Source organism: Oenanthe melanoleuca, chromosome 1, assembly GCF_029582105.1.
Source record: "Oenanthe melanoleuca isolate GR-GAL-2019-014 chromosome 1, OMel1.0, whole genome shotgun sequence".
Lineage (NCBI taxonomy): Eukaryota > Metazoa > Chordata > Aves > Passeriformes > Muscicapidae > Oenanthe > Oenanthe melanoleuca.
In genome coordinates, this window is record NC_079333.1 from 33,435,325 (window position 1) to 33,463,208 (window position 27,884).

The 27,884-nt window shown below is 42.7% G+C and overlaps 2 protein-coding genes across 6 annotated transcripts; one reads left to right on the top strand and one right to left on the bottom strand.

Moving 5' to 3' along the window:
• The first annotated feature begins 1,018 nt into the window (after nucleotides 1-1,018).
• CCDC90B (coiled-coil domain containing 90B) lies at nucleotides 1,019-11,192 on the top strand. Of its 2 annotated transcripts, none has more exons than XM_056490240.1 (9): nucleotides 1,019-1,167; nucleotides 2,937-3,056; nucleotides 5,664-5,767; nucleotides 7,087-7,188; nucleotides 7,830-7,871; nucleotides 7,951-8,022; nucleotides 8,105-8,158; nucleotides 9,076-9,190; nucleotides 10,323-11,192. In XM_056490240.1, the coding sequence occupies exons 1-9, from the start codon at nucleotides 1,074-1,076 to the stop codon at nucleotides 10,376-10,378; spliced, it is 759 nt and encodes a 252-aa protein (XP_056346215.1). In that variant the 5' UTR covers nucleotides 1,019-1,073; the 3' UTR covers nucleotides 10,379-11,192. The 2 variants fall into 2 exon arrangements, with proteins under 2 accessions (XP_056346215.1, XP_056346226.1); XM_056490251.1 differs by lacking the exon at nucleotides 1,019-1,167 and adding an exon at nucleotides 1,203-1,375.
• Nucleotides 11,193-11,472: 280 nt separating this feature from the next.
• ANKRD42 (ankyrin repeat domain 42) lies at nucleotides 11,473-27,397 on the bottom strand. Of its 4 annotated transcripts, none has more exons than XM_056490209.1 (14): nucleotides 27,335-27,397; nucleotides 26,489-26,597; nucleotides 25,436-25,587; nucleotides 24,878-25,041; nucleotides 23,250-23,357; nucleotides 22,832-22,951; nucleotides 22,104-22,239; nucleotides 19,393-19,593; nucleotides 18,942-19,067; nucleotides 17,150-17,255; nucleotides 16,460-16,635; nucleotides 15,925-16,048; nucleotides 13,292-13,436; nucleotides 11,473-12,084 (listed from the first exon to the last, which is right to left on the bottom strand). In XM_056490209.1, exons 3-14 carry the CDS (start codon nucleotides 25,452-25,454, stop codon nucleotides 11,995-11,997), a joined length of 1,515 nt encoding a protein of 504 aa, XP_056346184.1. In that variant the 5' UTR covers nucleotides 25,455-25,587; nucleotides 26,489-26,597; nucleotides 27,335-27,397; the 3' UTR covers nucleotides 11,473-11,994. The 4 variants fall into 4 exon arrangements, with proteins under 4 accessions (XP_056346184.1, XP_056346175.1, XP_056346201.1 ...); XM_056490200.1 differs by lacking the exon at nucleotides 27,335-27,397 and adding an exon at nucleotides 26,688-26,935; XM_056490226.1 differs by lacking the exons at nucleotides 18,942-19,067; nucleotides 27,335-27,397 and adding an exon at nucleotides 26,688-27,233.
• Nucleotides 27,398-27,884: the final 487 nt, after the last annotated feature.

Here is a 27,884-nt window from a genome sequence, read left to right on the forward strand (position 1 = left end):
ACTTGGGGGCTCTCACTTACAAAAAGCTGAAACAACCTGGCAGCGTGTGCTCACAGCCCAGGCAGCCAATTGTGTCCACAGCAAAGCAGCGTGGGCAGCAGGGTGAGGGAAGGATTCTGCCCCTCAGCTCGGCTCTGCTGTGCTGTGATGAGACCCCACCTGCAGTGCTGGGTCCAGCTCTGGGTCCCAGCGTAAGAAGGATGTGGATCTGTTAGAGCAAGCCCAGGGGAGGCCACAAAGAGGATCAAAGGGCTGGAGCACCTCTCCTATAAAGGCTGAGAGAGTTGGGCACCTTCAGCCGGGAAGAGCTTAAAAGGAAACCCCACTGTGGCCTTCCAGCACCTGGAGGGGGGCTTATGAAAAGAGAGAGACTTTTTAAATGAGATAATAGTGACAGGATATAGGGCAAGGGTTTTAAACTGGGACAGGTTTACATTAGATACTAGGAGGAAGAAATTCTTTACCGTGAGGGGGGCCAGGCATTGGCACAGGTTGCCCAGAGAAGGGATCTCTGAGATATTAGATACAAACATCGTATCTCTTTACTGCCCAGTTACTTTCCTGGTGAACCAATAAATGCTTTCATCATGAAAATTAGACTTGCATGAATTTTTTAAAAAATTGTAGCTTTATGTTCACACAAGCCACTGAAAATGAGAGATTTGGATTAGATATAAGGAAGAAATTCTTTGCTGTGAGGGTGGTGAGGCACTGGCACAGGTTGCCCAGAGAAGCTGCGGATGCCCCATCCCTGGAAGTGTTCAGTCAGGGATGGGGCTTTGAGCACACTGGTCTAGTGGAAGGTGTCCCTGCCCATGTCAGGGGTTTGGAACTAGCTGATCTTCCAGGTTGTTTCCCTGCGCGTCACAGAGCGGAGCAGCTCCCGCGGTGCTGCGCCGGCTGAGGGCGCACATGGCGGCCAGGGCGCTGGGCTCCTCCAAGCCGCACGGGGGCGCTGCGCCGCCGCCTCCGGCCGAGCCCTGCCGTGCGGCCGCGGACTACAGTACCCAGCATGCCCCGCGGGGCCGGCCGGAAGCGGCAGTGAGCGGGCGGAAGCGGAGAGCTGGGGCGCCATGAGGGGCGCCGGGAGCAGCGGTGCCATCCGCGCCTGGGCCGGCCCGCTCCTGCTCCCGGGCCCGGCGCGGCTGCCCCCGGCTCCTCGCAGAGGTGAGAGCGCCGCAGCGCCATGCTCGGTCCTCCGGCCGGCTGGGCGGGGCCCGCAGCTGCCGGGTCGGGTTAGCCCGGGCCGGGTGTGGGCGGCGCTGGGGCTGCGCAGGGCGCTGGCCGGACTCGGTGTGTGGGAGCGGCCGCGGGGCCCGTCCCTGAGGCGGTGTGAGGGAGCGCTGGGCGCCTTCCCTCGGGGCTGGAACAAGGGGTGAGTTCCAGGGCGGGAGCGGCCGAGTGGGGCTGCCAGGTGAGGTTCGGGGCGGGAGGAGTTTCCCGGGCGGGGAGACGGGAGTCACCGAGACTTGTATCAGGTAGAGGTTTGTGGAGTGATTTTCTCAGCTCCGGGCTGCGAGAGGCGCGTCCCGTCGAGACTGCAGGAGTGGAGCAGTAGGGCCAAGAGCAGCTAGCAAGCAACCAGAACTGTAATATCAGCTTTCTTGAGGCAGCATCTGTGCAACGTAGCTGTTCAACCCAGTGAAAAAATCCACCAACGCCTTTAGAAGACAGGAGCTGTGCGTTTAAAACCTGGGACAGCTCCATGAAAAGGATGTTTCGAGTTGGTTTTCATTATTTGTATGTAGCGTTCGGTGCATCTTAACTCTAATAAAGCCATTAATAAAACAGTGCTGTGGCTGGTTTAGTTATTTATAGTATTTGTAAGACAGAACATAACTTGATTTATCTAGTAGTGGCACAGTATAAATTCCTTCTTCAAATGACATAAAGCTTTTAAGTAAAGACCTGGATAAGACACAGGACAATTTGGTTAAGGCAAGAGCCTTAAGTGCATATAGTTTCAAATTAACAGATTCAGAAGTAACAGGGTTGCTTAGATAACAAAGAATTAATCAGAACAGACTGTGGTATGCAAAATCATACAAACATAAGGTGAAGAGAAACGTGCTTGAAATAAAAGTAGCAAAACCTGCTTGTGGGAAGGCACATCATAAATAGTGGATCTTTAACTAATACATGAGGTTAACTAATACCTCTTTAGAAACTAGGTATACCTTATCTCTGAGGTATTAGAAACTTTGTATCCCTTTACTGTCCAGTTACTTTCCTGGTGAATCAATAAATGCTTTCATCATGAAAATTAGGCATGCATATATTTTTTTAAAAAATTGTAGCTTTATGTTCACACAAGCCACTGAAAATTAGAGATTTTGATTAGATAAATGGAATAAATTCTTTGCTATGAGGGTGGTGAGACACTGGCACAGGTTGCCCAGAGAAGCTGTGGATACCCCATCCCTGGAAGTGTTCCAGTCCAGGTTGGATGGGGCTCTGAGCAAGCTGGTCTAGTGGAAGGTGTCCCTGCCCATGGCTGGGTATTGGAATTAGTTGATCTTTAAAGTCCCTTCAAAACCAAACCATTCTGTGGTTCTGTGAAAAAGTTGTTGGAATTAAGGCTTAGCAATTTAAATAAAATAGCAATGAATGCTTAATTGTGTAAAGTCATTCAGTGTTTTATAAGTACAAAAATTATTTAAGTGATGTTTTATCATAAAACAGTTGGCTCTGGGAGTTTATTTGTGCTGTATCAGGATGCTTGTCTCTTGCACAATCACATGAATGAACTTAAGACAGGCCTGTAAGTCCTATTTAGTGTAAATTCCCTGTGGAAAAGGGATTGACGGTTTCTGATGCGTGCTGTAACCCAGCCTTTTGTTGCAACATCCATGCAGCTTTTCTGTGATGAAAGAAATTAAGTGTATTGCATGATAAGCCAATCAAGGTAAGATTAAGACATGTTTTGTTATTTCCAGGTTTTGCTGCCACATTTGTTAGGAAGTCATATGATGTTAGAAGAGTTGATATCACTCCCCTGGAGCAGAGGAAGGTGACTTTTGATACCCATGCTTTAGTGCAGGATCTAGAAGCCCATGGTAAGTGATATCAGATAAATAATTCAAAGGAAAACTTTTAATATTAAGTAGCGTAACTTAGTGCTGTCAGTTTCCCCAGAGTACCAGTACCTGGTGGTGTAAAATGTTTTGGCAGCCTCTTGAGGAGGCTGGTGAAGGAGAGGCATCTGATCCTGTGCCATACAAGTAAGATTGACATTAGGACATTTAAGGGCATTAGATTTACCTTGTTTGGAGCTGTAGGCAGGTTTATGTGGTGTCTTCCAGCTGAGGAACATAACACAGGTAACAAATGTAAAGTAACAGTAACAGTTTAAGATTTTTAGCAAAACACTTTATAGCATTTTTTACCAAAAATGAAGCTCTTCAAGAAATTCTTTCTACTAGCCTGCTAAGAGTAGCTGAAGGGTTTTTCCCTAATGAGAAATATTTTCAGCAGCATGGTGCTGTGATACATTCTCAATGCCCACACTTGTGTTAGGAGTGAGACTGGCTGAAGTCAGAGCTCTGTCCAGCCCTGGCTTCTGTCTCCTGGCAGCAGCTGTGAGTCAGAGCCTGCAGAGGAGTGTTATAACAGGGCAGATGTGTCACTCATCCCCCTGTATTTTCCAAGTTTCCAGTTTATGTCACCCTGGAGGTATTTTAAATCAGTTGAGAGTTTAATAACCTTCAATGGAAATTTTTTTACAAGTTTATGCAGTCCCGGAGCCACTATAAACTGATTACTATCCAAAACATCCTTTCTCATGGAACACCCGACATCCACGTGTTTTGTTTATGCAGAATCTGACATCTGTGAGGTGCACTGGATGCCCACTCAGCTCTTCTGTGGGAAGAAAGAGTGAACATTTACTCTCTCATGTCACTCAAAATTATGCAAACTTCTATTGTATTGCCCCATCATTTTCCAAACAGAAGAATCCTAGCTTGTTGCATTTTTCCTGAAACAGTAGATTCTCCATATTTTTGATTATTCATTATGCCCTTCTGTTAATATTTTCTGCTTCTGTCACATTCCATTCCATGTTTTGAGGGAAACAGTGCTGGCATTACTTGACAACTGAATGTCCTATGGATGTTGTGTTCTCTATTCCTTTTCCTAGTAATTCAAAGGGTTGGGTTTTTCTGTTGATCCCTAGTGAGCTTTGAGCTTGTCTTCATCAGACTAGCAATTGTCTTTTAAAATCCCAAGTGACAATAGAAACTTTGTACAGTCAGAGGTTAGCTCTGTTTCCACTATTTGGGTCTAATAATAATATGTGTTAGTAGTTAAAAGACAGTAGTCTGCTGTTTATTTTTTTTATGCTTGTCAGACTTGACAGCCTGTACTTCCCTGCATCTCTCTAGAACTGTTTTTAAAAACTGGTACTGTTATTTTCCAGTCCATGGGTAACCATGGCAAGCTGTGAAATGCTACTTGTCCCAGGGACTGATTCAGCTATTTCTTCTTTGAATTCCTTTAGAACTTGTGGGGTGAAGTTTGTCTGGTGCTGGTTGTTATTCGTTTAATTTGTTCTGTAACTTCTACTTGGGTACCACAAGTCTTCATAGGTAAAACCACCATAGGTAAAAAAAGTGAGAGAGCCATTTTAGTTTTTCCCAAGCTTTAGGCAGTTTTCAGGCTCCAATCTTTCGCTTATATAAATTTTTCCTCATTTTCTAAACTTTCACAAAACACAGTCATTTCTTGCTGTGAAGGAAGAGCAACATAAGGAATTGGCAAGAGCTTAAGTAACCCTGGAAATTCAGAGAAACTGAAGGAATGCTATCACACTTTGTAGTGGAAGGAAGCTGTCATAAAGCATGTGTAGCTTTTTTAGACATGTAAACCAGTGGTGCACCTGGACAGTATCAGTATTCTGGAAGGGAGCAGTGGTATAGTTCTCTAAATAATGTGCCTTGAAAGTACTTTTCAGTGTTAAATTAGCCCACTTTATAAAATGGGGTATTTAAAACAAAGCATATCAGTCATATTTCTGGAAATAAATCTCTAGGGCAAAAGCTCTCAGTGCTTGACCAGATCTGGCTAAAATGAGAACAATTTTTCCCCCCATTATTCACCATACATCATCTTTAGCACTTCAAATTTACACCAAGCTACAGACAAAGTGTACTTTTTTATCATCAGAAAGCAAAAATCCCAGTTTGAGTTCATTCTGCAGGCAATGGATGTAGCAGTTTAAAAATCAGTTTTGCATATGTTCCTGTCTGTGCAGGACAGTTCCAGTATATGCAGAATTACTTGTTCTTATTTTGTGGAATGCATGCTTTGTAGCTCAAGGTATGTTTGGTTTTAACAGTTTGTGAAAGTTCATTATGAGGTAAAGTTTTGCTAAATTATTTTTATAATGCATGAACGGCTAGATCTTCTATGAAGAGATTTGGTCTTTCTGTCAGCTTCATGTCTAGACTTTCAGTATATTAAAAGGTCCTGTGCTTCAGATTTTTGCAGCATTAAATTTGTTTTTTCTAGCTGAAGTCACAGTGATTGGTTCCTGGCTGTAAGTTTCCAGTCATTGTGTGAATTCCCACGTGCCACTGTGGTTAGGTGTTTCACCTGAGCGTCTCTTGCTCCTCACCCAGATTTTTAATACCACCTTAACTTGTCATCCTTCAATTATCCCCTAGGCTTTGGGAAGGAGCAAGCACAGACCATCGTGTCGGCGTTGATAACCCTGTCCAACGTCAGCTTAGACACCGTCTATAAGGACATGGTTACACAGGCCCAGCAGGTAAAACCTCATCTGTGCTGTGTAGCTATAAAGGCTCCTGTTTGCATCTTTAAAACACAAGTGAGCAGCTCTCTCTAGTATTATAAACACTCAAAACTTGCCAGGTTTTCCTAAGTTTCACTTGGGATTTTAACAGATAGTTGTAGGCCCTGACCAGCTCCCACTGAAGTCTGACTACTTTGAACTACATTGAACGCAATGAAGTTTTTACAGCTCCTCGGCTGCACTTACACTGAGGAGCTAATATGCCTCATACCATCTTAAAATATTTATTATCAGTACTGACTACACTATATATATACTACACTATAAAAACCAGTGTTTCTGCCTAACACAGTTACATGCAAATTCTGTTTAGGATGCTTTGCATGTAATAGGATTTCCAAAAAGAAAGGTTTTCATTTTGGTGAAAGAAAACCACAGAGACAGAAGGTTTTGTCTTCTTCTGAGATTTTAAAGGAAAAAAAGAAGTTATGCAATTTTAGTAAATGCTAATTCTAGTAAATGCTAGTAAGATGAAAATCTGTTAGAAGAAAGGCTGCAGTTCAAATAAAAATGAAAGTTTAATTACATTAAGTAATTGAAGAAGAATGACAGCTTGCACAGTCTTGTGGAGAAATGATCAAAACCATCACTGTGCATCAAAGAATCCCACAGCCATGTGTCATTTTCCATGCTAAATAGTAGGGTAACTTCCATATGCTGGGGTGAAGGAGTATTGCTTTCAGCATTTTAAAATATTGAGGTTCTTCCTTTATTTTCTGGTTTGTTTTTTTTTCCTGTGTTTATACATAGTGGTTGAATTCTGAACTTAGTTCAAACACCAGAAAGGCTTTTTTCAGGGTTTTTTAGCAGTGTTTTACTTCTGTCCATCAGACTTTGAAGCTGGCAGTATGATGCTCATATCATTAAGTCTTTGGCTTTCGATTAATTCGTAGGCAAGAAATGAAAGTGCTTAGTAGGATCTGCATTCAGACCAACAAGTAATGCTTCTGAGGCTACTGAATGTTCATTGAAAGTGGAAGGGACTGCAGGACTGACCTGTAGTTTCAGGTCTATTTCATTTCGTCACTACTTGGGCTAACACCTCTGGCCTTTTTGCTTAAGTTTAGAGTTGGTGTGTTAAAGCAACAGAAAAACAGTTTGAGTCTTTCAAACAAACTGCTGGTATGGAATTGTCTGTTTCTGTCACATTCTTATTAGAGGCTCCTCGCTTTTGTGCTTTGCAGTGTCTAATTTCATCATTTCAGACTTAAACATTTTTCTTTACTTGCCAGAAAGAGTGTACCTTAATCATTGGCATGTTTTATTTTTCAAAGGAAATAACTTTACAGCAGATAATGGCACATTTGGACTCCATTAGAAAAGATATGGTCATCCTGGAGAAAAGTGAATTTGCAAACTTGAGAGCAGAGAATGAGGTACTAATTCATATTTTCATTAAGCAGTTTAATTGCAGTGTTTGTTGTGTTTTACCTGATGTACAGTTTTGTGGAACAAAATTTAAATGTAAAAGTAATTCTGGGTACTTCTATCAGAATTGAAGTTGTATGTTACAACTTCAGAGATCACATCAACACATATTTCACGTGCTGTGACCTGCTCAGATCTTCTGTAAAGGATTCTAAGATGTGTACATTTTTTTTTGTCTTCTGTAGTTTTATTTAAGGGTAACTGCTGCTTTCTGGCCATTAACCATATAGTGCAGAGAAAGGAATCAGCCATTCCTTTGCAACAATTTAACTAATTTGGTGATTGAGACACGTTTTGCTTTTACTTCATAGTATTTAGATATTTCTCTGCTGTCTTTAGACTCAGAATAACAAGATCATTGTTACAAAATAATTCCTTCATTTTGAACAAAATTCCCTGCAGATTATATATGCCTATATATCCAAACACATTAGTTAGGATATTTAATCAAGAACAAATTGCCCCATTGGGAGGAAAAATGGGGGAAGAATAATTGCATGGATGCAGTGATAGCACATAACATCACTGATTCATTTGGTTAAGTTTCTTGAATTTGTAAAAATCTTTTTTTTTTCTCCTCTGCACTTAGAAAATGAAAATTGAATTAGATCAAGTTAAACAGCAGCTAATGGTAAGTAAACAGCAAGTACTTACAGACTCCCATTAGGGAGAATAAATAGCCATTTTTATAATCTTAATTTGTTTTAAAGACTGAGACCGGTAAAATCCGAGCTGATAGCAAGCTAGACATAAACCTGGAGAGGAGCAGGGTGACAGATATGGTAAGTTGGTCTGTGAAGATGCCCTTATTAGCTCTGTGATGTGCTTCTGTTGCTACAGTTGTAATTTATCTTTTATCCACAGTTTACAGATCAGGAGAGGAAACTGATGGAAGCAACTACAGAGTTTCATAAAAAAGTAAGTATTGAACAAAGCAGGGTATAGTTATGCACTGCATGTTATGTAAAAACCAGACTTTGGTGAAAGCTAATACATTTATGGGTATGGCAAAGCAAAAGGCCAGGCTCTATCACTCAGGGCTGTTGTAGGTGTTTCTTGCCTGTGGGATTCACACTAAACTCCAATCAGCAGAGGGAGGCACACAAGCCTTGTCCCTCACTTGCCAAGTACCTTGTCACAGGATGGCACAGTATGAGCTATCATGCTGCCCTTTTCCCAGTGTTAACTGATGAACTGTACCACAGGGATGGTGCAGGTGCCTGCAAACCAAGCAATTCAAGGGCTGGAAGTCCTCAAAGTTGCTGGAGGACAGCAAAGTCTTAGAGGCTGAAGAGGGACCATGTCCCACCTTGAGCATATCTTCCATTTGTGTGATATGCCTTGTGAATGCTTAAACCTTTGTTTTTCACAAATGCAAAATGTGCTGTAGAGTATCTCCTTTAGGAGGCACTGGCATACCAGAGACAAAAGTCTGTCTTGAGAGTGGTGAGACACTGGCACAGGTTGCTCAGAGGGGTCCCCATCCATTCCCATCCACAGTGTTCAAGGCCAGACTGGAAGGGGCTCTGAGTAACCTGGTCTAGTGAAAGTTTTCCCTGTTCTGGCAGCAGGGCTGGAACTAGATGGTCTTTAAGGTCCCTTCCAACCCAAGCCAGTCTATGATTGGATCATTGGAGTTTTCTCTTTCTATCTCTATCCCTTCAGCAATCTTCCCAGACTGTATAAAGCAATGTTCTCTATCTTCTAATGTCTCTTAGCAGAGATAGGTTGGAAATTGTTTCTTGTTTCTGGTAGCATTGTATTTTAGTTCAGCTTTGTAAAGCTGAAGGGGCTAGAGACCATTGTCAAATATATGCTGTCTTGTTATATTTCAGGATGCAAATACCAACAGCATTATCTCAGAAATCAGTAATAAAATTGACACTGAAATAGCTTCCTTGAAAACACTCATGGAATCGAATAAACTTGAGACCATTCGCTATTTGGCAGGTATGTGACAGGCAAGGAGGTGAGTGCAGGTACTGGATTGTGGATGTTTGAAATTCTTTTCAGGAGTATATGCTAAAGGAAACATAGCATGTCATGTAGCAGCAGACAGCCAGGGTTGGGTGGAGAAGATCTCCCTCCCCACTTCAGCTGGAAGAAATGTGACAGAGAACACAGAAGAGGTGGAGGCATGCCACAGTAGGACTAGGATTGTGCCCAGAACTGGGATTAGGACAAATATGGATATGGTTTAAAAAAAATTAAAAGCCTAAATACCTTATCCAGTTTGACAGCACCTCTGCTTGCTGCAGCAGCCATTGATGTGATGGAGTTGCTACAGAGGTTTTGCTGAGGTCATTTACATTAGCCTGAAAGTTTGCTATCATTCAGGACTGGTCTGAGAGTGACCAGTTCTGCCTTGCATTGAGTGTGGCAGCACTTGTACTTCCCTTTGCCAAGCAGAACAAATTTCAATCTGACTTGAGATTAGTCTTGTCAATATATACATAACCAGTGAAGTTTTTATTGTGTAAGAGCTGGATAAAAAGAGAGTAATGCATTATATTGGGAAGTGAGAATAAGTTCAAAGGAAAATGTAATCAGCTTTATTCTAACACTAATTGAAACAGCAGTGTAACAATTCCAAAGGACAATTCGTCAGGCTTCAGGAATGCTGCCGTGTTTGACAGCTCACTTTCAAATTCATTGTCATTTTGGTTCTATGGGAAATCTGCAATGTCTGATCTGAGCCCTGGTGCAGCCAGCTCTCGTGTAGTGCAGTTTCCAGTGGCTGGGTGACAGTAGTGAAAGCCCCTGTAACCTGTAGTGCTCTGAGATATCCAGCACAGCTGTTGGGATATGTCCCTGAAAACGTGGCTCCACAGGCTGCTGCATTGGGCTTCCCATCTCAGCACTGCAGCTGTGCTGCTGTTCAGGGTGCAGCATCTGAGACCAGCCAGTGGCTTCTGCAATTGTCTGTTACACCTGCAGCAATCCGGGAAGTTTAGGAGACTCTGCTCTAGAGCTGGCACATTCTTACATCTGTTTGCAGCTAATTTCCTCTATGGATATGGATAAAGTGGTACAACAGCATTCAGCTAATTATCTCCTCTTTTTGTTGTTTTTTTTTTAACAGCTTCAGTGTTCACTTGCCTAGCAATAGCACTGGGGTTTTACAGGTTCTGGAAATAGATCTCCATGGAATGACTGCACTAAATACAGACAGAAAAGGCCACCCAGACAACACCACTCTGATCACACTTGTGCTGTAGATAACCTTGGCACCTTTTTGTTTTGATATTCTTCCTGTATAATAAAAATGTTTTCTGAATATGAAACACTGAAGAGCAAAATAATTGGGGGGAAGTAGCCATATGGTAATATTTTATTGCCTCCTATTCAATACTGTATTTATTCCAAAGTATTTCTTCTGCTATACCAGAAATATATCTTTTAAAATTAAATTTGGTTTTTTTGTGGAAAAATACTCAGATAAGTGCTCTTAACTTCCCCCCTCAAGTAGCACAGATTATTTCCAAGAAACTTGCACATATTTTCTGGGCATAGTATCTGGCTTTTAATATGGAAATACTCAGAATCTCAGTGGTGCCAGTAATCCTCCTCCCCACTCTTCTGTAATCCTCTAGGACACACTCACCCTCCTGACCACTCTGTCAAGAACTTGACAACTCTTGTTACAGAGTTGCAACATCCAAAACATCCATGCCTTTCAAAACTGAATTAGTTCCATCTTGTTGAGTACAAATGCAGATGCTTGGTTTGATTCTTTTAGTAAAATAAGATTTTTTTTAAGTTTTGGATTAACTTTGAAGTAAAAATAGGCCTTTTATGGGCTAAGGACTATAGTACTGACTAGTGGCAGATTTTTTTTATTGCTGTTTTATTTTGTTTACAGTTGAACTTGCTGGTATTCTGACAATCCTTATATTCTCTGCATTAAATTATTTATCATCTTCATTCAAAAAAATAAAATTAATTTCTTATATTTGCTGTCTGGCTATCTGAGAGTTTCTGCATTAAAGTTTAGCACCAATGGTGATGCAGCTTCTCACCACCATCATTACTCATACCTTGAACTAGGCTCTTGATGCTAGACTTTTAAGCTGTTAACTCAGCATGCCTCTCCATGGTGCATACAAAATATGGATTTTTATTTTTCAGTATCTTTGAAATTTTCAGAGATTAATTTTTCTTTGGTACTAAGGAGAGGACAGATCGGGTTCCAGAGGGAAAATAATTTCACAACAGCACACAGCAGACAGAAGAACTTTTATATGTGTTGTTATTAAATGATTTTTAGGTGTAGAGAAGAGTTCAGGGTTGCCATTTCTAACCACAAGCTGCCCCATAACTTAGTAAACCCTTCAGCCCTGAGTTACACTCAGACCGACTGCTGCAGGTTAGCTGGCACCTCACAAAGGAGTCACTTCCTGCCTTCTTTAGGAGTGACTAAAGATCAAAATCAAGGGGCTTGGCACCTCTCTGCAGCTGAGAAATAATTCTCCCATCCACTATTCAGCTTCCACACAGAATATGCTAGGAGGTAATGTGCACTTTTTCCATCCTAAGATAGAAGTACAAAATAGACCAGTGGATGGAGATACTTTCCTCAGAACTGTGAGGGCCTGTGACTTTCCTGTTATTGGGCCAGAGAACTAAAAACAGGTCAGTGAAAGGTAGAGACCCACAGCTCACCTGCAGAGCTGGACTGTGCAAACACTTTGCATTATCTGTAATATTGTTTCTATACCTCCACAGTCTGCTGCCCCTCCTTTGAGGTTTGTTCCTCAGCATAGTCTCACTCCTCCTGGGCTGCAGGCTGGCTGCTGCTTTATTTTGGTTTTGTCTTCGCAAGACTCGGCCATTGTCTCAGCTTCCTGAAATAAAGAATACTGCAGCCATTAAACAGCAACTACTGAAAGGATGTAAAAATCTATATCTGGGAGTAACCACAGAAATCACTGTGTTCAGACTGAAGCTGAGGGCAGAGCATAGTCCCAGGGCATGGGATGGCAGCACAGCAGTGTGAGACCTGAAGGTCCCATGACTAGCAGTCACTCAGCCAGAAAGGCATCTTGCTTAGAAGGAGAAAATTACAAAATAAAAAAACAAAAAACAAAAACTCATGCCTATTGCAAAATACTGACAAAGAAAATGTTTGCCAGCCTGGCAGTCACAAGGTTGAGAATCAGAAACATCCTTGAAAAAGTGCATCTGGCCTCTGAAATACAGCTGTGGCACCTAGCATTCAGAGCCTGAGATTGCACCAAGAAGCACAAAAACAAGAGGCTGCAGAGGCAATTGACTGAAAAGGTGGAAAACGGTCTGGGAAATAAAAAAATGCTCTGAAAGAATAGAAGCACCATCATCTATTGCCTGTACAGGTGAGAAGTAAAGAATTAGAAACATCATCATCATCTACTGGCTGCTTGCAGTGTTGGTGTCCTCTTCCCTCTTACATCTCTATCATATAAAAAGAGCTTAATTTTTAATTCAGAATAGAAGCTCTGAGAACTTCTAGTGCTGCATGTAGTGTTCCTTTCCCAAACAAACTGAATTCTCTCCATGAATTTTCTATGAAATCTTGGACTCTTATTCAGTATGCCTGACTGACTCCAGACACTGTGACATGGATCCAGCCCCTGTTACTGAATTTGTCCCCCTCTGGGGACCCACGGCAGCAATCTCTACACCCCTGCAGGCTGGGGAGCCCTGTAGGGGGTGATGGCACCGCTCCTGAAGCACCACTCGAGTCTCAGACACCATCTCCCAGCCAAGGAGAACTGCCAGTCACTGGAAGTATATGCAGTATGGAAGTACTCAGGATCAGTCCACTCCTTTGGGAACATTAAGATGAAGAATAGCAGGGCTTCTCTGCCAGGGTACAGAAAGAAACTGGTATCCTTTCACAGCAGAGACACTGTCAAGGACAGACAAGGGCTCCTGCTCACCTCAGCGTCCCGAGCTGAAAGCTGTAGCACATTTTCCCTAGTATTTCCTGTGTCCCCTCCTAGAGGGAACAAAGACACACAAGCAGCAGGCATGGCCTCTTGCCATGGCCAGGGGGGCTGGTGTGGCACTCACCGCGGAGGCAGCAGAGGCCGTGCGGGTTTTCCCCCGGCCCTGTCGGAGCTGGTTTATCTCAGCACGGTAATCATCCAGCTGGCTCTCCAGCTTCTCCCGCCTGACTCGCTCATATTCCAGCTGGGCCTCCAGCTCCCGCACAGCCCTGCCAAAACAAAGGAGACGGGCGGAGCACGAAGTACATCCAAACGTGTCCCGGCTGTTGTCGGTGGAGTGTGCCTTTGCCAGGAACAGGCAGTCACGCAGAAAGCAGCGCAGCACGCCTCACGCCAGCTGTGCTCAGGCTCCGGACCCTCGGGGACAGCGCTGACAGCAGCTGTCTGTCCCTCCTCGGTGCCACGAGATGGAGCCGTCTGCCCGCACACTGAGCCCCGGCCGCCTGTGAGCACGCCACGGAGAAGTGCCCAAGCAGCCACGAAGTTATGAAACACAGAAAAAAGCACAAAGCCGGCAGCATTCCGGAAAGGTCAGCGGCAGCTTTCTCATTCACATCTGGTACTGCTACATCCTTCCTATGGATTGGCTTAGGCGCGGATGAGGAATACTCAGATGACAGCTTTGCATGACTGGCTTATACAGATTTGCACAAGATCTCACTGGTCACACCCTCAACGGCTCCTAAATTATTCGAAATTCCTGGAACTGTTTAGCTGACACATAAACTGAGAGTCTGGAGTTGAACTGGCTCTCTCCTGTATCAGGAATTATCACAGCTACAAGGATGGAAGATTAGTAAAAGGAAAGGGAAGATATCTGCCCTGTGCATTCAAACAGCACAGCAGGAAAGCTCTCAGCAAGATCTAGCGTGTTCCCCTGTTTCCCAGAGTGAAAAATTCCTGACTCAGGCCCTTTGAGCTACCAATCAGCCTTACTGACACTGCAAGAATGGCCTGTGCTCAGTGCTCAGGGCACAGCTGACTTCTTCCATGCTTCCAGTTAAAGAGGCACAGCTCCTGAACTGTGTGGCACACTCATGGTGAAAATTTCCTGAAAGGAACCCTGGTTAAAGCACTGTGAAGTGGTTCACACCAGGCCTCTTACAGCCAAAAAAAACCTGGACTAAAGCAGAAATCTTCAAAATCTGCTACAGTGGCCCTCCCAAGTGGCAACTCCTTGCTTTACATCTAGCAAAATGGTGTTGTCATTAAGCATTTTATCAATTAATGAGTTTTTTCTGGTCTACGATACAAGCATCTTGGGGTTTATCCACAGACAGGTACCCTGAGAAGGGCAGTCATGCTGAGAAGCCCCATTTCTTTTTCAAAAGGCTAGTTTGGGGCTAGGAATGCTCTCTAGCCTTCACAGGTGGGAAAAACCTTTCAGAGAGCCTCACAATTTTTCTAGTTTAGCCACACATGCCACAGAAAGCAACACCCCTTAAAGAGCCCCAGCAGAGCCTCCTAATAGACACTGCTAGCTTTTAAGCAGCTGCTCTATCCAAAATGAACTTTCATGTCTGTCATTAATCAACAGTGACTTTCCATCATTAAAACCAGTTTCCTCTGACCTTTCAATGTAGGCATCAACACCTGAGCTGGTCACCCTCCTCCTTTAAAAACAGGAGAGACACTTCTAGAAGTGATGAATCCCATCCTGAAGTACATGTCTAATTATGCCCTGGAAGTGCCTACACCTCCCCAAGAAGTTGAAAAAGGAGCTCACAATAACTAACTTGGATGCAGGTGTCTGTTTACCTATTGCATACATATCAAGTTTAAGGAAGATGGACATTCAACAGAAGCCGAGTCAAAGGGTGACCTGAAACCAACAGAAATCCTGACTTTCCTGGCTCAGATATGGCTGTAAAACAAACACAACTGCTATCTGTGACCGTTATTACCTGCTCCAGATCCACACAGAATGCTAAGTCTGCTGTCTTCTTGATGGCAAGTAAGTCCACCAGTCAGTCTCCTCTCAGTGACCAAAAAAAGACAACGGTTTGGGTTGGCCCAAACACATTATGGTTATCTACAGAGATTGAGAACAGAGGGTAGCCAAATCTTTGACAGATTTTTCTTTGAAATGTAGACAGTCTGTCCATCAAATCACCTGACCAATCTAACAGAACAATTTGATGCAATGGAGTCACTGAGCATTAGATATCACGAACAATGCTTCACATGCAAGGTTTGCTGATAGTTTTCTTCCTGTTGTCTGGATACAAGCTAGTCCTTTCTTGAGCACAGAAATATATTGCCAATTAATAGAAATGTTAGCAGGTCATTGAATAATCTCTGCAGTATATGGACTTCCATCCAAGCCATGCTAAGACTATTGCCTATTTTCAGGTTTCCTGAGGGCATACTCATGTCTTTGGCATCCTCAGTGGAAACAAAACAGCCAGAACCTATCAAACTTACTGCACATATCTGCAGGAAAACCTGAAGACCAAACAGATGATCTTGCACAAGAATCATGGACCTATCAAGCACTTGTCTTGTGGGGCTGATCCTGGCAGTACAAGCTCAGAAATAGTCAGACAAATTGCTGCAGTTAATTTCTTTTGGCCTGGTTGAAGTTGGTAAGTGGAAAAGACAGAATGGCCAAAGCAAATTTGAGTGTAAATCAGCTTTAAAGGAGGATTTAAAATGGCCCCCACAGAGTTAAACATTAGCAGGGCAGAATGACCTTACTTCTCAACTTTCCTTTCTTTTTTCATCTTCCACTCCTCTTCAGTTACTCCCCCCAGCTGTCTGTAGTTGCTGTAGGCAATTTCTAGAAGTCGCTGAAGTTCTTTAATCTTGTGATAGGCCCTCACTGTAAGACAAAACTCTCCAGGTAGGTAAAATGCAAGGAGAAGACAGTCATGCTGGAATCCCGTAGTCTGCAAAACAGTCTCACAAACACAAGAGCAAAAATCACACTGCTTAGCAAACACTGAGCTACACCTGACACCCACACAGCAAGCAGGTGTCAAAAACAAATAGCAATCCAACACTGTTGCACCAACATGGATTAAAATGGTGTAACAATGATGATCTGGTTGCCTTCTGCTTGCTTTCTAATATTCCACATTCTATTTCTATGCTCAGTATTACAGATATCCTGTCAAACATCTCATTGTACAACAAAAAGATCAAAGCAGTTGGCAGGAACTGTCCTAGTTAGTACTATAATGTCTTGATAATAACTTTTGCAAACAAGGAATGATAGAAATATAGTGCTTACTGCATGCATTCCTTTTCTCTGCTTTATCCAGGGTTAAATCTTCTTTGCTATCTGTACTTCCTTCCACACCATGTGTTTCAAAAAACTTCATGTTGTTTGCATCTAGTTCTTCATCACTTGAGTTATCATTTGCAGTTCTTGGTGTCAAAACTTCCACAGCTGCCAGATGGCCAAATCTGCACAGAGAACAGTTAAAATCTGGGAAAATACGTATGGTAGAAATTCTCTAAAACTGTCAATGTTCCCATTTATCAGAGGGCTTTCAGGACACACTACAACTATGTATCTAATTTTTGTAATCTGCAATGGCTCCTACATCAGAGGCATTTCTTCCTTTTACAGGATTTTTTAATTGAATCTCATCAGAATCTGCATTATTTTTATTAATGCAAAATTCAGCTGGCCTTTGCTACTTCTCATTTACTTTGTACAGCAAACTGTCCTCTTGCAAATGAGCTAGTTTTCCTCTTTTGTGTCTGACCTCACTAAAATGAAAATTAAATTGAGTGAAAATTAAAACCTTTTATAGCTACAATATTATAGGTACAATACAGCCTTGCTTATCACATGAGCCTGATCTGTTCTTTCTCCATCACTGAAAAGCAGGATTAATTCCAACAAAGCTGGCATGATATTGATACACAAATAGTAAGTAAATAAGTGTCAGAGCTACAGGATATGTACTGCTACCTCTTGGCTACATCCTCTGGAGTCTCTCCAGCATAATTTGTAATGTCACAGTCAGCTCCCATTTCAAGCAACCACTGTAAGCAATGGATATGGCCCCGTTCAGCAGCTAAGGGAAGGAAGGCATACACAGGTCAATTACATACAACTGAAGTATTCCAAACCTAAAATATGCTACTCTTGCCATTATTTGACACATCAGAGATTAGGCTCACTACAACACCACAAGGGAGATACTATTTCAAGAGGAGCCTGTGTGTCAAGACACTGACATCACCTGGGTACATAGAGTTTTGGGGAAGGGATGCAGTGTGGTTTGGTGACTCTTTCTAGTTCTAGAAATGTACTGGCAGCTCTTGCTGGACACAAGCTAAACCAAACTTGCCCAGTCTCATGCACAAAGCACAAAACACAAAGTAACTGCTGCCCTAGTAAGAAAGTCCTGTACGTCACAGTTTGGCAGCCAAGCACTGTCACCTCTCCCTGGCTTTGGGCTCCCAGATGTCAGACACAGCTGGCTGCTCCAGTCTGTGCTGTGTGCTGCTGCCTCAGAAGAGAGAAGCAGGGCTTTGTGATGGAGCTAAAGGAACAGCATTTCTTGGGGCAGACACTCAAGGCAGCACCTCTCAGCAGCACCCTAAAACAAACCTACTCATATGATGTGCCATGGCCACTGCTCCCATCATGTGATGCCAGGAACAATGTCTCACTTATGGAAGATGGTATTTGGCAAGTCTAGATTAAACTGTACACTGATTTTCTCAAGAAAGAAAAAAAAATCCATTTCTTGACAGCACCCCCTTTTAGATATGTTATATTCGTTTTCTTACTGAGATAAGGAAATGAAATTACAGCATCAGCATGTAAACACTGGGGATGAAACTGTAATCATTCCAAGAAAAGAAATTGGGATTTTAAAATCACTACATACCAGTGTGTTTTTTTTTTTTTAAATGAAAACTTCAATTATGTTTTTTTAAAAATTCTACCACTTATACCTAATCAAAAAGAAATGTAGGAAATGTGTTAAAAGCATATTATAAAAAAGCTTCCCTCTTTCTTTTGTCTTTTGTTTCTTCTTTCAGACAATACTGTGAATCTCCCAAACACAAAAAGACTATTTTTTCTGTAATGCTAGCAATCCACTACATGTCAAAGTGTCAATCAGAAATTTATCTTTCTTCACAGCATCCTACCTACCTTTGTTGTGTTTTTTACAACTTATCCCCACAGTACTGATGTGTTCAGTAAATAAAAGCCCAGGCCACAGTACAGATCTTTCTTATACTTAGCCAGTCAGATGTTTCTAAAAGCCACATCTTGCTTGATTAAAAAAAAAAAAACCCAAAACTATCTAGTTACATAAAATTAAGTGAAAATTAAAAGCTTTTGTAGCTAGAATACAGCCTTGCTTATCACTCAAAGCTAGAATTCATGGGCCTGACCTCTTCTTTCTCCATCACTGAAAATCAGGATTAATTCCAACAAAGCTGACATGGTATTGATATACAAATAGTAAATAACTAAATGTCAGAGGTACTTAGTTTTCCATTTAATTGCTGATTTCTCTCTATTGTAAGCTTTTTTTTCTTGACTTGAGCTTGGTTATATTGTTTTTAAAGTGACTCACATACATATATTACAAAATACCAGGTTTGTGGTTGCCTTTCCAAGCCCTCAAGAAATGAGATGCTGTTTGTCATTAAGTTAATCTGATAAGCAGCCACTTGAAAAACAAAGTAAATAAATCAGCCACAAAGAGTAACAAGCTGAAACACAGATCATATTTACTGACCTTTGTGCAGGAGAGTGGATCCCTTATTGTCCCACTCATTAATATTGACTACTCCACTTCTCACTAGTCTTCTAACCACTAACAAGTCCCCTTTGAAAGCAGCATCATGAGCTGGGAAAGCTAAAACTGAAAATGAAATCCACATGTTTCCAAGCAGATGGCAGCAGTTCTACTGAACGTGCTGGTATTTGTCTCACAGCTCACCTTTCTCATAGCAACTTATGTATGGACACTTCAGAAGCAGCAAGGATAATGCTCATTAATCAGCTAAAATGCAGTGTAACCAGCAGTGCTCAGCAGACACTTGACTGAACATGTCTTGGTTATGGCTACAGACATCTCATACAGTTAAGAGATTAATTTCACAGACCTGAAGTAACAAGTACACCTTTGTGTACTTCTACAGAATTACACATAATGCTTTTTAAAGTGTGTCTTGATCCACACTCACCTTCCTGTGTCTCTGGATGTTCCTTCTCTTTTTCCAGACCATCAATATATTGCAGAATTCTATCTTTATAGAACCGTTCAGCCAAGTCCCTTGGAGTCTCTCCATGGTCATTCCTGGCTTTCAGAGTGCGCGTAAGACTGGCCATTTTCCCAACCAAGAACTTAAAGCAATGCAAGTGGCCTTCCACTGCTGCCAGATGTGCTACAGCACAAGTGAAACAAAGGGTGTTAGAGCTGAGCCCTGCTGCCCACTGAGAAAGCAGTGCTCTCACCATCTTCCAGCACATGAGCCATCCAACACTGCACAAGGGGAAGAGCAGCCTCAGCTGAACTGGGGATGTTCAGTTCCCACCTAGGACAGAGTTCAGCTCCAGGCAAAAGAGGCAAAGCTGCCAAGGATGGGATCTGCAAAGGTGATTCCCTGGCAGAGCTGACTGCAGGAGACAAAACAGAGTCCCAAGCAAGGCCTAGGTCAGAGTGTGCACTGCTGGGGCCTCACCTGCCCAGGAACAGGGATCTCTGCCTTCAGCAGCTGCCTGACCCTGCTGTCCCAGGGACAGCAAGCAGTGTCCTTGACTAGGAGCTAAGGCCATTTCTGCTTTAGGCTCCACTGTGCCAGCACAAACAAGCTGCATCAACCCTTGGTTACCCCACCTATAAAATGAGGACAGGTGATAGGTGCTTTACTGGAGAAAATATTTTAAGGTACATTCCCCACCTGACCTTTAGGCTTTGCAGAGATTTGTTTATTCAATATTGCTACAGTGCTGGGCCTACAAAAAAGTAAGAGGTATCAAACACATGCTGACTCACTTGACACAAGTAATATCCTCTAATCCCATTAATGAGAAGAACTTTCCAAACAAATGCTTATTATGATCTATCGCTCCATGAAAATGCTCTGTAACAGCTGGCTGATGTTCTAGAGGCAGAAGGATTAGTTTGTCTCCAGCTAAGAATCTCACTATCTTCATAATCAACAAACAATGTACCCAGGACCCAAAAAATCCACGACAATTCATTTCTGGCACACACAAGTTCTCTATAGCAAACCAAACCATCCACAGCTTTCCAGAGCACAATTGCTCTACAAGGTTATAGATATTGGTTTTACAGCAAGATGACAATACCTCTGTACAGAGTGTTTAAAATCTGAGCTTCATTGAAATAAGGGGAGTTTTTGCCATTGTCTGAATTTTAGTCAGGTTCTCAGGGAGAAGGAGAAAGAAGGGTACCATGCTAAAGGTAAGTCAGCTAGTGAAAAATTGACTCAAACCTTACAAATCCATTCTCAGATACCTAAAACCTGTTGGTATCCCAACTTCTCTGTGCTTCATCTTGTCTTTTATAAAGTCAGACTAACAATATTCACTCTTCTCAAAGCCACAAATTAAAAAATTGTGTCTGTGAAAAATATTTAGAATAGGTTTGACTAGTGAGCAATAAAAGAAGTATAGATGTGGCCCAAAAATGAAAACAGAGAGAAAGTAGACAACCAGCTGGTGTGCACAGTACTTCTACTAATCTGTTACTAGCCATATTCCAAAATATTCTCTTTCCTTTGGAAAACAATTAAACAAAACAAAGGTTGGAAGATCAAGCTTTGGTAGATATCAAAATACAACAAAACCAGTTTTCTGCTAACCATTTTATACAGAGCATTTAAGTGGAACTGTGCTGGCATCTGCTTTCTCTCCACAGAAGTCTGTTATCAGGGAAGTGTTCCCAAGTGCAAACAAAGCTGCTTTCCATGCTGCCCTCAGGGTGCCTAACATTGTGACCCCTTATTGCTTATGCACCAGATCTCCTGCTGGGATACAGGAGCCTCACATCCTTTAACAAGACCCAGGTTTGCAAAACAGAGCATGGCTATCTGTTTCCTAGGCAAGTAGTCCTTAGTAGAGGGTAAAAGATTTTAAGAAGGGATTTATAAAGATAACTCTATACAAGTTATAGAGGAAAATGCAAAAATGCTCTTTGGAACAAATAATGTGACAAACCACAAGAAGGAAAATGCTAAAAGGGAAAGGATGCAAGGAGAATCGAAGGCAGGAACCATACTATTGAGCTTACAGAGGATGTTGAGGCAGTGGTATGGGAGGGAGAGGGATACTGGAGAAAATACAAAAAGCAAGGAACAATCACTGGCAAATTTTTATCCTAGAGTAAATACTCTGATAAATACGAAAATAAATTACACATAATCCAGAAAAAGCAGTATTCCAGAAATCAAGCACAGGAAAATGAAAACAACTGTTTTACCAAATCAGTTATGAAACAGTAGAATACAAAAAGGTGTATGCAAACACACCAGAACCTCATTACACTGACACCAATTCATCAAGCAGCACAAAGCAGCTGAAACTGCTTCCCTCTCCCCTATCCTTCTCTTGTGGCCTCCACTGGCACACGAGCTCCATCACCCACAGGAGATGCTGCTCACCTGCTCCCAGTCAGGTTCAGCCTGTTCCCCATTCCACCTCTCATCCTTGCTAGCAGCAGCAGGAAGTGAATGGGATACTGTCACCAACAGAGCAACACTTTGGATTTTATAAATCCTCCCATCATTAGAAAAATGCACTATCTGTGTGGATTGCATGGAATCAAATTGCAAATGCTGCTGCTGTGCATTAGTTGTAATTTGCTCAATCATCACATTTCACAACAACTGTAAACCAAAAGTTTAAAAGTATATGATTTATCCTGAGATACCTGGAAGGTTTCCATTGTTATCCACATCATCTACACACGCTCCCCATCGAACAAGAAGCTGCAAACACCCCAAGCGACCGTGAAAAGCAGCATAATGAACAGGCTTCCAGTCATTCCTGTCTGAAACATTTACATCCTAAAATGAAAGTATCAGGTTAATTCATTCACTTCTGAATCTTAGACACAAGACAAATTTTATATACGGGAATCAACTGTTCATTGTGTTAAATTATTTAAATCAAACCAAATAATAGTTTTTCAAAGTTCATGCATTATATGGAGTTCCAGTTTCAAGACAGGTACTTTTCACAGGTTCTCGCTTTTACTTAATACACTTAGAAAAGGTGCATTTTTAGACATGTTTTTATCATCATAATAACCTGTATTGGTCATTATTCCTTAAATATGCATCTGAACTAATTTTCTTTTTTTTAAAGTTTATGTCTCCTTTACTATAGAAGATTTTTAGAACTGCAAAAAAATTACCATCACCCCAGTACCTGATGTTCATTTAATGATATCCTCAGAGGAATGTGACTTACTCACATTATTGATTCTCTCTACATTTTTTGATTGCTTCCCTAAAGGTACATCACAATCTACCAAAACGGGAATTCACCCAGGGAATAAACTCCCCCCAGTAATTCATCTACAGCCCTAAATCTCATGCTGGGGAGCAGCTGGGGGGCCGTGGCTGTGCAGCAGGACGGAGGCAGGCAGGAGCTCACCGCCCCCGAGCGCAGCAGGGTCTGCAGGGTGCGTGGGTGCCCGTGGGCTGCAGCCAGGTGCGCGGCCGTGCACCCGCGCTCGTCCCGAGCCGCCGCGTCCGCTCCGCTCAGCAACAGGGCCTGGAAGAAAGGCAAAGCACAAGTGTGTTTCACCAGCTGGAAAAGCAAACATTTCCTAGAAGGATGTTTATGATGACCAGCAGGGTAACTCTGGGCTGACCTCAGGGGCCTGGTATTGCACAAGAGAGATCTGTTTGCACAGACAGCTCAAATGAGTGCTCTGCTTTGAAAATGACTACCTTAATTTGAATGTCAAGAAATTAAGCTAAACTACTCCCTGAGGGGCTCCCTCAGGGATCTTCATACTTCTTTGTCCAGTATTAACTAACCTTTGCTTGAGAAGGAGTATTTACAGTACCTGCATGCAGGCATGCTGCCCTCGGATGGCCGCGAGGTGAGCCGCTGTCCAGCCTCTCTCAGTCACACGCGTGGTGTCAGCTCCCTGCCACAGCAGCCACTGAAGGCACTGCTCAACAAACCAAAGGGATTTGTATCTAGCTGTTCACATCGTGTCTCTGAGGCACATTTCAACTAGAATTTACCCATCACAGTTACATTTCAAAACAGAGTTGGAATAGTTCCTTATGAAATACGAGACCCCAGAGCCTTAAACAGGTATTTGTGCATTAGAAAGTCATGGCTAAGTTATACTTCCCAAGGTACACCCAAGGGTACAAAACGTGCAAATAACCTACTAATTCAGATCCTAGTATCCACATTACAGTATGACTTTTTCATTTTATTCTTCCAGATTTAAAATGTCATCTGTGAGAGTATTCACGTGGCATGAGGAAAAAGCATTGGAAAAAACAATGCAAACATGCTCACATTAATTCCAGCTAAAATTACTGGCAGGAAAAATATCATGTACTAAATTTAAAGTCTCATTTAATTTATTTGGCTTCTTAAGCATCTGTAATCCCATCTCTCTTCTCATCCTTCCATGGCCTAGTTTTCTTTCACCTTTTTCCAGCAGATATCTTTGCTTGCAATGGAAAGCTTTATGAACAAGACAGCTAGTTAGAACTTTTTATTATATATTATTATTATTTATTATCTTCTTTCGGGCCACCTTACAGCTCTGGTTCCTCCACTATTTCTGCCAAGAAGCTTAGTGACAAACAGATGACAGATAATTCAATAAAGTCTAACACACTGATTGCAAAGTAGGAGAGTCAAATGAAAAATGGCAGAACTTAAAGAGGCAGAAAGGGTGGGTAAGCAATCTGGTTTTGGGGTTGACATGATGATTAGCATTTTCTTGACAGTATCTCTACATTGCAGAAGCAGCACTGCACTTAGCAATTCTTGAGTTTAGCAATAACTTCACGTGTTTTCTTTTGGGACATGAATGGCCTTGCTGCTTCAAGGTTAAAGTGCCATGACCAACAAACAAGGAGGCTGCAAGAAGGTGAATGTTGTGCTGAACACAGCAATTCAGTCCTTCTGAAAGTTCAAAACATTGGTGCAAGCACCAGCTGATTTCTACATTGTTATTCAACATTTTCATTTATTAAAATAAAATACATTAGGAATTCTTTTATGGAGAATGAGGCATGGGACGTTGGTAAGCAGAATGAACATATTTTCATGCCACTTCTCACCTGTTTCAGTCACCTTCAGAACATTTTACACATCCTACAGGATTTTCTAGGTGTCTCAAGAGAAGGAGAAAATGCAATAGGGACAAAAGAAGGCCATGAGTCTGAAAGGGAGGCCATAAGGCACCTTCTGCTCAGAGTAAGAAAACCAATGATTTCGTAAAATACGGCAAAGTTGATTAGGTAAATTGCCTGGGGCTTTGGAAAGAAAAAAAAAATCTAAAATCCTGTACTCCTGCTCTTGGTGAATATATTTCATAAGAAAAACAGGCAGAGATTATTGATTCAGTCTGATCAAAGCATTGTTGTGTTCAGCCTCTCCCAAAGAAGAAAATACGGACTTACAAAGGCCCAGCAATGCCTATACACTAAGGTAATGTTTTACCTCCAGACTTCCTGAGTGGGCAGCACACTGCAAGGGTGTGAACTTGTGAACTACATCCACCTCATTAATACTGGCTCCACTTTTCATCATCGATGCAAGCTGCTCTACATCCCCAGCTTTCACTGCTTCATGCACACTAGTATAATTTTCCTTCTTCTTAACAACTAGTGAGGAGTAATAAAAGGGCATTAGTCCACTGCTTAAACAAGAAACATTTAAGAGATAAAAGAATGTGTGATGAATCAAAGAAATATCAGAGTTGACATTCATGGCACAGAATCAAACCCTAAATGTAGAAGCAGTAGGGTAAAAGAAAAAAAGAAAATCTTCTGTCACCAGGCCATGGAATCAAATAACCTGTGTCCTCCCTTCAGACCTTTCCACTGATTAACTGCATGACTGGAAACAATGAGAATTACATATCCAAACCCCTTGCAACATCTTGATACCTTGGCAAAGCTTGTGAACAGAAATATGAGATGTAAGTGGATCTAATGGCTGAGAGGCCTAACTTCAGATAGCCAAGCATGAAAAGAACCTAAACCAATTAGTATTCACCTTCTGCAGTAGTCATCATTCCAGTACCAAAACGCACTACCACTGATTACATTTCACACTGCTGCAAGTCCTGAAGAATTAGGCTACTGTTTGGCAAGTCAAGAAAGCATAAAACTGAAGGTCTCAAGGTATTAGTGCCTCAGCTCCACTGCCTATGGAGAAGAAATGGTAGCAGCAGTTAGCATGGTTACACAATTCGAGGTAAAAAAATATTAAAGAATATAAAAGAGATATTGCACAAACAATGTTTGTCATAGTTGTAAAAAAAGCACTAGATATGATTAAAAACATCCTCTGAAGTTTACCAGTGCCTATTTTCATGTAATCTGTAGTGTGATAGTGGAGCTCGGGCAGGTTTGGGGTTGCCACAGAGAGGAGAGGGGGTGAATCTCCAGCACTCCAGTCGGACAGTAACACAGCCCGTGTGTGCTGAAACACACTGCTGGATCCTGCCTCTGTGCCTCACCCCACCTCCACCTCCCCAGCCTGGCAGGCTACATCACTGCCCTGCACAAAGCCTAGAAAACTTAAAAACCTGCAAAACATTGCATGAACAAACAGCAGCAGCACAGAAACACAGGATAATTCTGGTCGGAAGGGGCCTCAAGAGTTCATCTAGTTCATGTTTCCAAATAGTATTTCTAATATTATAAAAAATATTTCTAATATTTCTAAAATATCTAAGTATGTTTTGAGGTTTGAGTTGCTTAGGTTATTTCAAAGAACAGTTTCACCAGGACATAATTTTCCCGAAGGAAGCAATTGCTCATTACTCCAAGTGAAGGTTACAGACTTCAGCCGAATTACACATCACAGGCAGGCGTGGCCGATTACACTACTCGGCGAATTTCTAATGTGTTTAACACAATGTTTCGGTACAAGTTCAAGGCAACCTTTCTTTCCTTTTTTTTTTTTTTTTTTTTTTTTTTCCTTAACCCAGAGGACAAAACAAAACAAAACAAAAAACAAACAACAAAACAGAGGACAAACAGCAAAATAACAAGGCCTACTAGCAGAAAGAATTTTGTCTCCCCTCTCCCTCTGGATACCTACTGCTGCATGGAGACGAATGCCAAGGGTGAGCGGCTGCATTGGCTTCTTAGCACAAAACAAAGGCAGCAGCCTGGGACTGAAGCTCAGCAGAAAACTGTTAACATCAGTTCTGTAAAAAAATACACTGATGTTCAAAGCAAACAGCAGGCTCCATAATTCTACAGCAATATTTTTTTTTTTTTTTTTTTTTTTTTTGTACCAGAAACTGTTACCACTCAGTCGATGTTCTGTGAGAAAACTTCGCAGAAAGAATTCGGTGAGCACTTTGAGATCGGTACCTGCCCAAAACCCAGTTAAAGAGATGAAGTGCAGAAGGATATGGCTCGGAATAGAGAGAGGCGAATTCAGGCGCTGCGATGTTTCCGCAGCGCACAGACCCAATCAATCCCCCGCAGCTCGGCCTCGGCAGCAGCGATGGGGCCGCGGAGGCGCTGCCCGGCCCGCCAGGCCCGGGGCAGGGGCAGGGCCGGCCGCCAGCGCCAAACACCGCCTTTCCCCGCTCCTCTGGCGGATATGGAGCCTCCTCGGTGCTGTGCGTGGATCCCGGCGGAGTCCGCGCCGCAAACCCAGGGGTGCGGGAGCCCGGCCGGCCCGCGCCACAGCGGAGGGGACGGGGGAAGGAGCAGCACAGGGAGCGGCGGGCGGAGCAGCCTCACCGCCCGGAGCGGGGCACGGCGCCCCTCGCAGCACAGGGCCGGCAGCTCGCCGCTGTGGCCCGGAGCAGCTCCCTGCGGCGGCTGCTGCTGCTGCTCCCCGCCCGGCGTTGCCACGGGCCCGGGCTCGCCCTTCCCGCGGGAGGGAAGCGGCGGGCGGGGCGGGAGAGGCGTAACGAGAACCGGTCCTCACCTCGGAACCCCCAGTGATGCTCTGACCAAGAGGAGCTGAACCAGCTTGTGCCCTGGATGATCGCGCTCCAGTCACGTTGTGGGGATCTTTAACCCGCTTATCTTTCCTGCAGTGACATGATCTTGCTCCTCAGTTCCCTTAGTCAAAACCAGCTGGTACCTGGGGGTAAGCCGGGTTCTTTTCATGTGGGGGGGAAAAAAGGACCCTGTATTTCCAGAATCCTGCTTCCAGACAGGATGAACCCTTCCCAGTCAGATTTACAGGTGTGCAGTGATAATTACATGGACCAAGTGGGCTTAATGGACCATTTAGGGCTTAATTATCCTTGTCATTAGAGAGCTGTCATAAAGCCTATTTCTGCAATTTATGTGTCTCATCTTTGTTCTATCTCCAGTAGGCAGAGTAATTTGTTCCCTTTTCTGAACAGCCTTCTGTATATTTAAAGACATCAAATCTCTGGTCAGTCTCCTCTGAACTCAGCTGGTGGGATTTAGAAATGTACAGTATTCCAGGACACAAAGCATCATATTTGGGCCAGGGGACCAGGCCA

What these genes read in the sequence shown, in the direction of transcription:
- CCDC90B (XM_056490240.1), top strand. Translation starts at nt 1,074, where the DNA reads ATGAGGGGCGCCGGGAGCAGCGGTGCCATCCGCGCCTGGGCCGGCCCG. An exon ending in ACTTGAGAGCAGAGAATGAG is followed by an intron (nt 7,189 to 7,829) that starts GTACTAATTCAT and finishes CTCTGCACTTAG; the next exon opens with AAAATGAAAATTGAATTAGA. An exon ending in GACCATTCGCTATTTGGCAG is followed by an intron (nt 9,191 to 10,322) that starts GTATGTGACAGG and finishes TTTTTTTAACAG; the next exon opens with CTTCAGTGTTCACTTGCCTA.
- ANKRD42 (XM_056490209.1), bottom strand. An exon ending in CCAGAGGATGTAGCCAAGAG is followed by an intron (nt 16,636 to 17,149) that starts GTAGCAGTACAT and finishes TTCTCTGTGCAG; the next exon opens with ATTTGGCCATCTGGCAGCTG. An exon ending in AAAGAAAGGAAAGTTGAGAA is followed by an intron (nt 13,437 to 15,924) that starts GTAAGGTCATTC and finishes TTGTTTTGGCAG; the next exon opens with GGCTGTGCGGGAGCTGGAGG.